The 13,968-nt window shown below is 34.2% G+C and overlaps 1 protein-coding gene across 1 annotated transcript in view; it reads right to left on the reverse strand.

Annotated features, from left to right (window-relative positions):
• The window catches only part of Jmjd1c (jumonji domain containing 1C), a 184,142-nt gene that overhangs the window by 150,816 nt on the left and 19,358 nt on the right, over positions 1 to 13,968 (reverse strand). Inside the window, exon 2 of the mRNA XM_048813901.1 lies at positions 4,761 to 4,925. Within this exon, the coding sequence (XP_048669858.1) occupies positions 4,761 to 4,925 (165 nt within the window). The remainder of the gene's footprint in view (positions 1 to 4,760; positions 4,926 to 13,968) is intronic.

A 13,968-nucleotide genomic window follows, 5' to 3' on the forward strand; every position in this document is an offset into this window, starting at 1 on the left:
AAAAACACACCATCATTTCACAATTTACTACAAAACAACAGTAGTAAAAACAGTGTGGTACTGGCACAAGAACAATCACACAGACACACGCAACAGACCCCAGAGCCCAGAAATAAACCATATAATATAAACAAATGATTTTTGACTAGAGTGCTAAGACTATTCAATAGAGGCAAGGGCAGTCTTTTCAACAAATGGAACTGATAAAAATGAATATCCACCTGTTAAAAAAAAAACTTGGATCTTTATATCACATATGAAAACTATCTCAAATATAACACCCAAACATGTAGCTGACAACTATAATACTTTGGGAAGAAAATATAAGGAAAATCTTCATGAAATTGGAGTTAGCAATTGTCTGATCTGTTGTTGTCTTTACAATGACAAGGATATGGGCAACAAGAACAACAAAAAGAACATGGACCTCATCACTTATGGTAAGGAATTAGGAATATACAAAGAACCCTTTAAACTCAACAACAACAACAACAAAAACCATTCAAATTTTGCCAATTAAAAAATGGGCATATGACTGAAATATAAACCTTATTCCAAAGAAGATATACAATGGCCAATAGGCACAGGAAAAGATGCTCAGTATCACATTCATTAGAGAAATGTAAATCAAAACTACAATGAGATACTATTTCCCAGCCACTAAGATGGCTAATGCCAACAGAGCAGGGAGGGACCAGAAAATAAGTATTAAAAAACCTTGTACACTGCTGGTAGGAATGTAAAATGGTACAGCCACTATGGTATGAGTGCTTCAAATTATTAGAGAATTACCATATGACCCAGCAATTCCATTTCTGGGTATATTCACAAGCATTCATGTTCACAAAATTAAAAACTTTTGTCCATCAAAAGACACTATCAACAGAATTAAAAGGCAACTAGCAAAATGAGAAAAAATATTTGCAAATCACACATATGATAAGGAATAAATATTAAGACTATATTATTTACAATAGCCAAGAAGTAGAATTACCCCAAGTATCTGTCTACAGATTTTAAAAATGTGGTATAAACATACAATGGAATAGTATTCTGCCTTAGAAACGAAGTCAATTCTGACACATGCTACAAAATGGATGAACCTTGAAGATACTACTATTCTAAGTGAAATATGTCAGTAAAGGACAATACTATATAATTCTGCTTATAAGGTTCTTAGCGGAGCTAAATTCATAGGGACAAAGAGTAGAATGGTAGTATACACGGCCAAAGGTTGGTGGAAAACCGCTTATTAATGAGTAGAATTTCGGTTTTACATGATGGAAAAAGTTCTGTGAATAACGACTGTGATGACTGGACAACAAGAATGTACTTAGTGCCACTGAACTATACACTTAAAGATGGTTAATATGGCAAATTTTATGTTTAATATACTTTACCACACTTGTTTTAATTCTATGGTAGAAGTAAAAAAAGAAGTAAAAGGAATATATTATCAAAGAATTAAAATGCATGTCTCTTGGTGATGGAATTACAATGATTTTCTACTTCAAACCAACTCAGTAATTTTCAAGCGTACACTTCTTGCATAAGAGAAAGTAAGCTAAGTTTTTTAAAAGTTGGGTAATTGTTTAAGTAGTCTTAGTGTTGAGGTTAAAAATTTAAGTAAAAAAAATGTCCTAAAGTTATGAAAAAATTATTTAAAAATATTTCCTAGTAGAAACCTATAAAATCAGTAATTTATTAATATAAGACAGAATTTTACCTCACTCTATTGGGTGGTGGTGGTGTATGGTGGGGTTGAACTCGGGGCACTCGACTACTGAGTCACATCCTCAGCCATAATTTTTTTGTATTTTATTTAGAGGCAGGGTTTCACTGAGTTGCTTAGCACCTCATTTTTCCTGAAGCTGGCTTTGAATTTGTGATCCTCCTGCCTCAGCTTCCCAAGCCACTGGGATTAAGTATGTACCACCACACCCGGCTTTACCTCACTCCTAATTCCCTCTAAGAAAGGGTGAAAATTTTTTTAAAGTTTTTTTATTCATTAACCATAATATTGAGCTATACATTTTTGTATTATATATTACTTCCTACTTTTGAGACTTTATATATAAAATTTACACATATAATTAGAAATTTTAAACAATTTTGAATTAAACTCTGGAAAATCAAAAACCATGCTAGTCAGGGTTAAATTTTTTTTACTATTAACAACGTTTATTAAACAAATATTTTGTAAAAACTTACTATGAATTAATTATCTTCTTTCTTTTGTTTTTCAAAGTTTTCTATGAACTATAGCTTCTGAATATCATTTTTAAATCTTTTAAAACTAAATTTCCTTTTAAAACTGCCATTGATTCAATTCATTAATTCCATTCCTCCTTCTGTTATCTTTTATTTATTATCTTCTATTACCTTTTACTTGTTTTCAGCAGTTCTGGAAATCAAAGTGAGATTCACACAGGCTACACAAGCACTCTATCATGGAGCTATATCCCTAGTCCTTAAATCAGTTATCTCTTCAGACTTTTTTTTAAAAAAATTAGTCAAAAAATTATGCATATTAAGTTACTATTCTATACATAGAAAAGAATTAAATGGTGAACTAAGATAGAAAATTCACACATATTTGATTATTAGCAAATAGAAACTGTCCTATGTGAGCAAACTACATTTTTAAAAATTCAGGGTAGGTGCTGGCAAGGATGCGGGGAAAAGGGTACACTTGTACATTGCTGGTGGGACTGCAAATTGGTGCGGCCAATTTGGAAAGCAGTATGGAGATTCCTGGGAAAGCTGGGAATGGAACCACCATTTAACCCAGCTATTGCCCTTTTCGGACTATTCCCTGAAGACCTTAAAAGAGCGTACTATAGGGATACTGCTACATCGATGTTCATAGCAGCACAATTCACAATAGCTAGACTGTGGAACCAACTTAGATGCCCTTCAATAGATGAATGGATTTAAAAAATGTGGCATTTATACACAATGGAGTATTACTCAGCACTAAAAAATGACAAAATCATGGAATTTGCAGGGAAATGGATGGCATTAGAGCAGATTATGCTAAGTGAAGCTAGCCAATCCCTAAAAAACAAATGCCAAATGTCGTCTTTGATATAAGGAGAGCAACTAAAAACAGAGTAGGGAGGAAGAGCATGAGAAAAAGATTAACATTAAACAGGGACGAGAGGTGGGAGGGAAAGGGAGAGAGAAGGGAAATTGCATGGAAATGGAAGGAGACCCTTATTGTTATACAAAATTACATATAAGAGGATGTGAGGGGAAAGGGAAAAAAAATCAAGGGAGAGAAATGAATTACAGTAGATGGGGTAGAGAGAGAAGATGGGAGGGGAGGGGGGAGGGATAGTAGAGGATAGGAAAGATAGCAGAATACAACAGTCACTAGTATGGCAATATGTAAAAACGTGGATGTGTAACCGATGTGATTCTGCAATCTGTATACGGGGTAAAAATGGGATTTCATAACCCACTTGAATCAAATGTATGAAATATGATATGTCAAGAGTTTTGTAATGTTTTGAACAACCAATAAAATAAAAAAATTCAGGGTAGGGGTATAGCTTGGTGGTAGGATATTTGCCTAGCCTGCAGGAGGCCCTATGTGGAATTCCCAGCACTGTAAAGTAGAAAGTACCTACCCTGTCACATTAGTTATACCAAATATTTGAAATGTTTCAGTGGCATTTAAAATATTTCTTTCATATTGATAAAAAAGATTATTTTATTAAGAAAATACTGCAATTCATTCATTACCTGCTATACATTCTGCCAAATTCGGAGGACAAAGGTTAAAGAGATTCAGCTCTTTTCTTAACAGAATAATCGGTTTCATATATTTCTTTCATACTGAAGAAGTCATTAAAAATCTACTATATTTTCTTAAATGGACCATTTCCTAATATAAAGTAATTTTACCTATTACCTGAACACATAATTACACATTCAACATCTACTGCCTATAACGATTCACTGATTAACAAACCAAGAAAAATCATGTGCTATGGAAGGTGTTAGCATCCTCCATCTTTCACTTATAAACTTTCACTCAGCTAATTTGTTCCATTGCATACAAAACAGTTAACCTTCTCTCAGCAGCCTTTAATCTGATTTATGTTTCCACCAAATTGGATAGAATAAATTTGTTATGTTTTGGATCTGGAACATCACCCAAAGGCTCGTCTTTTAAAGGCTTGGTCCCCAATGGAACAATGTTCAGAGGTGGAGGCTCTCTTGCATTCACAGTTGATGGCATTATGAGGAGGCAATAGAAATTATAGGAGGTAGAGCCTAATTAGACAAAGTAAGTCACTACAGGCATTCCTGGAAGCGTATTTCTTGTTCCCAACCTCTTCCTATCTCCCTCCTGTTATTTACTGGATATGTCATGAAGTGAGCAGGTTTCCTTCACCATATCCTGCTGTCGTGATGTTTCTTCTCCTTAGAGCCAGCTGACTATGGACTGCAATCTTTGAAACCATGAGCTAAAATAAATCTTTCCTCCTTTAAGTTGATTTTCATCAGGTATTTTGTCACAGCAATGGAAAGGTAACACAAAACTACTTGTGGATAAAATATGCAGAAAGAGCCCTAACGAGGAGAAACAGTTATTTTAACAAATCAAATCATTTTGAAATTTCTACCAGATATTGCAGAGTCTTCAGTAATATTAATCTGTAATCAGACAGATAAACCTAAACTGATATTCAAATCTTGTTCATTTAAAACAAATAATTGAAAATGCTTACTGAAATAGGAATAGATCTTACCAATGCAGGCCACTGAATCTGTTTGCTCTTTGATCCCTGAGTCTGGCTAGGGTCGTTCCTTTTGGCCCAAATTAAGTGGTATTCCACCAAGAAAGTTGAAAAATCTTCATAAACTTTAACCCACTCTCGTTTATCCCATTCAAGATCATCAAATTCCACATATACCTATGGGAAAGAAAAAAATTCATAAGCAACAGAAAGCATAATATTTCAAAACACAAGCCATATCTTTTCCATAATGGAAAAGATATTAACAAATTCATTATTTAGATTAACATTTCTCTTAAAAATTTTTTAACCCAAACCCCCTATGTATTTCTAACAAGAGGATAAACCAATAAACCATTGTTTATTAAGTAGAACAATTTATAAACTATTGATCAGCACAGATTGGTCCATGTCTCCTAAACATACAATAAAGAATTCTATATCCTGATGGTTTTAGAAGTAGAGGTTGGAAAACATTTTAAAAAGTAAATAGGGGCTGGGGGTGTAGATCAGCAATAGAACATGTGCTTATCACGTGCAACACCCTGGGCTCAATCCCCAACACCAAAAATAAATAAATAAATAGTAAATATCTTAGGTTATGTAAACCATATAGTCTCTATCTATTTACTATTTACTTCTATCTCTGAAGTGCTAATGTAGCCACACAAAACACATAAGCAGAACTTGGTTTTGTACTAATAAAACATACAAAAGGCAGGTAGTAGTACAAGGATAGTAGTACATATGAAAATTAATCAACATAATAAATCACATTAAAAAATAAAGGAAAGAAAAAACATGATCTTTAATAATGCAGAAAAAGCATTTGGAAAAATTCAACATTCTTTCATGACAAAATACACAATTAACTAGGAATAGAAGAAAAGATATTACCCCAATGTTTAAAAAGTCACATTTGAAAAACCCACAGTTAACACCATTCTCAATGGTCAAAGACTAAAAGATATTCCTCTAAGAAAAAAAGTCAAAGATGTTATAAATTTGGAAAATCAAAGTTGACTCTTACACTATTAACTCAATTATTATTCAGTCATTTAGCCCCTCTTTCTACTTTTATCAGTCATTCCCTCAAATTGTCTCTTCATGGAGATGTCTTCCATATTTGATTATGAATTATGGTGGCGGTAGTTCTGATATTCCTTATATTTTTATCCTAATTCTTCCACCTATCTTCTCTTTACATCCTAAGTATTTGCATTTTCCCTTATATCCTTGCCGTTCTTCTGGCCCACCTCAAGATGTTCCAATGTTTTTTACACCCCCTACTACAACTGAAATGTGTCTTCAAATTCTTACAAGAGGTATTTTTCTTGTTACTTATATTATTTTTGTCAGACCACATATACAATTACATTTCACAAAATCATAATGGAATCGAATAATTGCTATTACCTGTGTAGCCTTGATAAGGTCATAACACAATACATTATTCACATATTTGTACTGATGGAAGAGTAAACAAACCTACTGCATTGCCAGTTATATAAAAGCATAACATACAATTATGTAAAGTATGTAATACTTAATATATCAAGATAATAAAAGATTACATTACTGGCATATGAAATTAGTATGCTATATATTTTTATTAAAGTGCAGTCTACTTATGAAAAAAATAATATTTACAGTACGTCATGTTACACCACTAGTTGCCTTGTCTACTCCACGTTTACTGCATCTTTTGATTTCATCAAGAGGCCAAAATGTGCCAGGTGCAGTGGTGCATGCCTGTAATCTCAGCGGCATAGGAGACTGAGACAGGAGTATCTAGAGTTCAAAGGCGGCCTCAGCAAAAGTGAGGTGCAAAGCAACTCGGTGAGACCCTGTCTCTAACACACAAAAATAGGGCTGAGGATGTAGTTCAGTAGTCAAGTGCCCTTGAGTTCAATCTCTGGTACCCCACCCCCAAAAAAGAGGCCAAAAATGAGTAACCAATTAATGCCATCTAGATTTTGTAAGTACTCCATGAGTTCCAACAACAATGAAATCACCAACAATGCACTGTATCTCCATCGTCAAGCAATACATTAATACACAATATCTTTATATATACAACTCAATGAAAAGTAGTTATTCTTCTAGGTATTTATAGAGCCTGGTAGTACAGTTTTGCAAACATAAAGTTTTATTTTATATTAATTAATTAATTTAGTGCTGTGTATTGAACTCAGGGTGCTTTGCCACTGAGCTACTTCCCCAGTCCTTTTTATTTTGAGACAGGGTCTTGCTAATTTGCTTAGGGCTCCCTAAGTTGCTGAGGCTGGCCTTGAACTTGCAATCCTGCTCTAACCTCCCAAGTAGTGTGTACCATCATGCCTAACTACATGGCAGGAAACTCTTAAAAGCTACATTTGTGTACTGGAGATGTAGCTCAGCAGTAGAGTACTTACCAAAAATGGACAGGCCCTGGGTTTTGTACCCAGCATTGCGGTGGGGGGAAGGAAGTTTGACTTGATGATGTTTGTGCTACTGCCCAATAGGAAGCTAGTTAGATATAAGATATACTTATCTGTTAGAAAAGAGGAATACACTATCAAGGAGTTAACATCTGTCCAAATTATCCATACCAAATCAGAAAAGGAATCCAAGTCAAGGAAGAATTTAATAAAATTTAATAAAACCCATTCTTAGGGACTTTGCTGAGGTCAATCCGATGTTACACAAGATTTCAAGATTCTTAATATATAATTCCTAATTGTGGTATAAGGGCTCTTGGAAACCCCAGAAAACTAGAACAGAGATAACTCTTGGGAAAACCCTAATATTAACTTTGTTCTCCCCACATGGATAATGATATAGTTTTGTTGACAGAATATTTCAGTCAAGAACCTAGACAGCCAAGAATTAGTAACGTTTCCTTATTTTGAAAGATATATCAATGTAAATTCTTCCAAATATAAAGTCCTAGATACAAACTTTAGTATTCACAATGAAGTAAGATTCCAAATATATGGTGATTTAAATAACCTGCTAGGGACCTTATAGACAAAAGGAAACAAATATTGTTTCTTCTCCCTTGCTGACTAACCAACTCACCTTTAGATTGAGATTATCAAGAACACACTACCAGGCTGGGGCTGTGGCTCAGTGGTAGAGCACGTGTGAGACCCTGGGTTCGATACTCAGCACCACGTAAAATAAATAAATAAATGAAATAAAAGTACTGTGTCCAACTACAACTAAAAAAATATTAAAACACACACACACACACACCAGGACTGGGGCTGTAGTACAAAGGCAGAGCTGAATTCATTAGTGAGGCACTGGGTTCAATCCTTTGCACCACATGAAAATAAACAAATAAAGGCATGTTGTCCATCTACAACTACAAATAAACAAACAAACACCAGCCTGTTACTGTTTCATCAGATCTATGAAACTCCTGGGATCTTATTACTTAGAGCAAAAACAACATACAGGGTATATCATCATGATGCATGTACTAGCTACTCTTGACTTTGAACCAATCTATCTCCTACACTCAAGTCCTATGTCCCATATAGAAGGATGAAAAGGACCAAGGATGGACACATGAGCAAAAAGTAAATTGTATTACAGAACAGTAACATTGACCTGGGGGACAGGGTGGTATTCACCACTTAGATAGTAAGTGCAATGAAGTCTGTTCTTGTCTGGGAAAAGTTATTACTTCATCTCTCACAGCTGACTGCTCACTGTACATACAATTCTGAAAGATGGCTCAGATAAAGAGCAGTCAGTATCTTGCATTCTTGGCATATACATTAAGAATGTGAAGGGATACTCAGTGGCCATGGTAGACTACCTATACCAACACATATAAGATTTTGCATCTGATCTAACTGAATGAGTATCTAATCTAGACTTACAGTGTATGGGTATGTATGCCGGATGGGTGTTGGAGGATACAGTTTCTTTCCATCAATCTCCAAACCTATATAAAAGCCATTTCAAACTGCATATATTAGACCAAACAGTATGGACATTAAGGAACTCAGAAAATAGGTGTGTGTGTGTGTGTGTGTGTGTGTGCACGCGCGCGTGCATGGATATGGAACTGACAGCCATGAGTATTGATGTGATTACCATATGAATGAAAATATTGTGAGAAAAAGACAAGAAAAAATAATTTATTTCACTGAATATGGTGGTGCACAGCTGTCATCAATCCCAGCTACTTGGGAGGCATAGAAGAAGGATCTCAAGTTCTGGCCAACCTGGGCAATTTAAAAAGCAAGATACTTTCTCAAAAATAAATAAAAATTAAAACATAAAACAAAATAAAAAAGGCTGGGATGTAGTTCAATGGTAGAATGTTCCTGAGTTCAATTTTCAATATTGTGCAAGAAAAAAACAATTAGTGAATATGTTTAAATATGATTTAACCCAAGATATTACAACAATGAATTCTAAGAACTGTTTTCTAGATAATTAAAAGATTGTCATATCAACAAAAGGTGAAAGAAGGAGAAAGGAGCCAATATGGCAGACATTGGTTACATGAGGCTATTGAGTATTTGAAATGTGTCTAGTCTGAATTGAGGTGTGTTATGTGTTAAATAGACATGAGATTCCAAAGAATTACTAGGATAAAGAAAATGAACATGAAATATCTTACTAATGATTATTTTCTTTGCAAATTATGTTGGTAATCCATAGGGTTAAATGAAAATACATTAAAATTAATGTCTATTTGTTTAAACAAAAGAAGTGAAGGAGAATAAGGTAACATTTTGTATCTTGACTGTAGTACTATATATATATATATATATCTCCATATACACACACACACACACACACACACACACACACATATGTTGTCTTTTTTGTGTGTTGTCAAAATTCATATAACTATAAAACAAAATAGGGCAAACTGTACCATATATAAATTATATCTCAACAAACATGACTTTAAAAAGAAATCTAGTTCATGAAGTGTTTTAACGGTATTGGGCACATACTAACCACCTGACAAATAATGGCTACTATTATGATTCATTAAAACAACCAGCATCAGACTGTTTCATAGTGGGGTAGGGAGGGGGGACATGGGAGGAATCGACAAACTCTAGATAGAGCAAAGGGGTGAGAGAAGAAGGGAGGGGGGCATAGGGTTAGAAATGATGGTGGAATGAGATGGACATCATTACCCAAAGTACATGTATGAAGACACAAATTGTGTGAATATACTCTGTATACAACTGAGATATGAAAAATTGTGCTTTATATGTGTGATATGAATTGTAATGCATTCCGGTGTCATATATACCAAATCAGAATTTAAAAAAAAAGATTGTCACATTCCTCTTTTTTAATACATGTATCCTATAACCAATGTCAATATGTATAAAATCTCAAGTTTTGTAGATGTGTTAAAGCAGGTACTAAAAAAAGAGCTGTCATACAACAATGTGCATGTAGAAAGAAATATAAGAAACAGTCATACAATAGTTTCTGCTATTTTGTCCATCCAAATTAACCTGACCCTTGGACCCTTCAAACCTGAGTACTGCTTATATGGTGAATGTTTCCTTTTCTTACCCATGTCTGGATTGTTTCTAAGTGGTTACCTGGTTAAGAGACTTTTATTCAATGTATGTGTATCAAAATAAGATTATTATACCTAAAGAATTACTTTAGCTTAAGTTACAATTCCAAATCTGCCAATATTTTGAGAACAATAAATCACAATCTAATATAGGAAAGAATGTGACTATTTCATGTTTACTTAAAAATACTAGTTGTACAAAAATCTAAAATACTCATTGAAAAAATATTTCATGTTATTACCATGCAACATATTTTAAGTTAAAATTAATCAATAATTATCACATAAATTTGGTAGTAAGTCTATTAGATGCACTTGTTTTTCTTTCCTTTAAAAAAAAATTTTTTTTTAATTGTTGTTGGACCTTTGTTTTATTCAGTTAAGTGCTCTACCACTAGGCCACAACCCAAGCCCTCGATGCCTTTATTTTTCTAGAACTGATTTTTTTTTTTTTTTTTTAAAAAGACCTGTGTGGAAGCCAAGATAAATGATTTTGTAGAAATGGAATTAGAATGGTAGTTTTTAGAGGATGGGAACACGATAGTGAGGAAATGGATATCAGGGTAACTGATATATAGGAGAAATGGGTGTTGGTAATTCTATAGCACAATCTGGTGACTATAGTCCACATCCATTTATGGTACATTTAATAAAGTAGAAGAAAGAAGTTCAAGGTTTCCCAACACAAATAAATGATAAATGTTTGAGAAGATGGAAATTCCAATAGTATTGATTTCGTCATTATACATTAGATATATGTATCAAATTATCACACTGTACCCCCAATTTATGTACAATTATGTCAATTAAAAACTACAACCAAAGAGAATGGGGGGGGGGGGAATCACAGAATTACCATAGTTTGCAAGAAGGGTTAAAAAATAAGTTACATTTTCTTAGTGAATACTGATTTTGAGCATTCTGAATAGTTGACCATGCCTTCTTCAGTAGTTTAAGGGAAAAAAAAATTATATATGTGTGTGTGTGTGTGTGTGTATATAAATAAATAAATAATTTAAATGATGCCAATCTTTTTCTTCTCTAAAAACAGTTTTAGGCAGAAAATTTTATTAACCTTTAGTAAACTCGAGAGAATTACATCAATCTTTACAAGTACCTAGAAAGTGTAAAGAGAAGGGGCAGGCTTACACAGTGTGAATGCTATACTTGACATTATGTTCTGACTTTTACAAACAATTACACAGTAGTCTTCATCTATCAGGTCTCTTAGAATTCTTAACTGTTAGGTGAAAGCTAAGACTTCAGAATAAAACAAGAGGTCTTTGAATCATACTATAACTGTCACACAATCAAACACTAAGGTTAAAAACCCTCAACCCCACCAACATGTGACAAGTGGCCTAAAAAACCACAGCAGCAGACACTCTATAAATCAACACACAGGGCATGTGATAAATGAATGAATACACTGAAGAAAGATGCATTTGGACTCCTGTGACTTAAAGGTAGAAGACCACACACTTAAAATAGCCTTAATATTTTCATTGAGACGCAGAATATAAGACACAAAGACAAACCACATAAATAGCTATCTCATTCTAGACACAAAGACGACAAAAACATATGCTGTTTTCTGAAAAGATAGCCACTTCAACAAACGGTGCTGGGAAAACTGAAATCCATGTGTAGCAAAATGAAATTAAGCCCCTCTCTCTCACCCTGCACAAAAATCAACTGGAAGTGGATAAAGGACTGAGGCATTTGAGCAGAGACCCTGTGCCTAATAGAAGAAAAATGAACCCAAACCTCCACCATGTCAGCTTAGGAACTGACCTCCTTAACAAGACTCCTAAAGCACAAGAAGTAAAATCAAAAATCAATAAATAGGATGAATTCAAACTAAAAAGCTTCTTCACAGGGAATGTGAAGAGAGCCTAACAGAATGGGAGAAAATCTTTACCACACACTTCAGATACAGCATTAATCTCCAGGATATAAAGAACTCAAAAATAACACCAAAAAACCCCACAAATAACCCAATAGATAAACGTGATAAGGAACCAAAAACACACTTCACAGAAGAAGGAATACATCCGACCAACAAATATATGAAAAAATGTTCAACATCTCTTGCAATTAGAAAAATGAAATTAAAAACTACACTGAGATTCCATCTCACTGAAGTCAGAATGGAAATTATCAAGAATACAAGCAAAAATAAATGTTGGTAAGGATGTGGAGAAAAAGGTACACTCATACACTGCTGGTGGGATTGCAAATTTGTGCAACCACTCTGGAAAGCAGTATGGAGATTTCTCAGAAAACTTGGAATGGGACACCATTTGACCCACTCCTCGGTTTATACCAAAAGGACTTCAAATCAACATATTACAGTAAATGTCTACAGCAGCTCAATTTACAATAGCTAAACTATAGAACCAACCTAGGTGCCCTTCAACAGATGAATGGATAAAGATGTGGTATATATATATATACACAATGGAATATAACTCGGGCTTAAAGAAGAATGAAATTATGGCATTTTTAGGCAAATGGATGGAGCTGGAGAATACCATGCTAAGTCACAAAAGATAATCCAATCCCAAAAAACCAAAGGCCAAATGTTTTATCTGAAATGTGCATGCTAATTCACAATGAAGGGTGGCGTGGGGTGGCTAGGGAAGAACAGAACAGAAGGGAGGGGGTATAGGGGTAGGAAGAATGATAGAATGAATTACACATTATTCTCCTATGTGCATGTATGATTACATGACTGGTGAAATTCTAACTCATGTAATGAAGAATAAGAAGTTATATTCCATTTATGAATGATGTGTCAAAATGCAGTATTTGTTCTAACTAGTCATGTATAACTAATTAGAACAAATTGAAAAGATTTTCCACATTGACTCTACAAGTTAGATAAGGCTGTAAAATAAGAAAAGGGTCACATAATGATTATAAAAAGGCAAAAAAAGAAAAACAAGAAAGAAAAAGACCAAGTTTGCTTTCTATATCAGTATTGCTTACTTCTATGAATTATTTACCCAATTAATCTCTTAATAGGACTACATGGTGAATAAAATGTATCAAGGACTGCAAAACATTTGACACTGATGTTTCAATTATTTTCTTCACACTTAATGAAAAATAATTATATTTCTGCTGAGTTAGATATCTAAGTTTCTTATATTATAAACTCATATATCTTACTATGACTTTTAGATAAATTATATATCATATTTAACGTAATATCATTGATGATAATGATGATTGTCATAGTTTGCTCAGGCTGTAATAACATACCATAGATTGGGTGGTTTAGTCAACAAACTTATTTTCACACAATTCTGGAGGCTGAGTGCAAGATCAGAGTGTAAGCATGGTTGGTTTCTGGTGTGGGGCAAGGAGGGAGTAAGAATTTTTCTTCTTAGGGCACTGATAACATTAGGGTCCCATCCTCACCCTTGTGACTTCATCTAATCTTCATGTCTTTCCCAAAGGTTGCATCTTCAGAAACCAATGCATTGGGGGTTAAGGCTTCAACATATGAATTTTGGTGGGTGTGAGGAAGACACAAATATTCAATTCTAATAATGACAACGACAGCAGCAGTTTGAGTGTTTTGTCAGGCATGGTGGTCCAGACCTGCGGTCCCATCTACTTGGGAGACTAAAGAAGGTGAACTGCTTGAGCCCAGTGTAGGTA

This window comes from Marmota marmota, unplaced genomic scaffold (genome assembly GCF_001458135.2).
Source record: "Marmota marmota marmota unplaced genomic scaffold, marMar, whole genome shotgun sequence".
Lineage (NCBI taxonomy): Eukaryota > Metazoa > Chordata > Mammalia > Rodentia > Sciuridae > Marmota > Marmota marmota.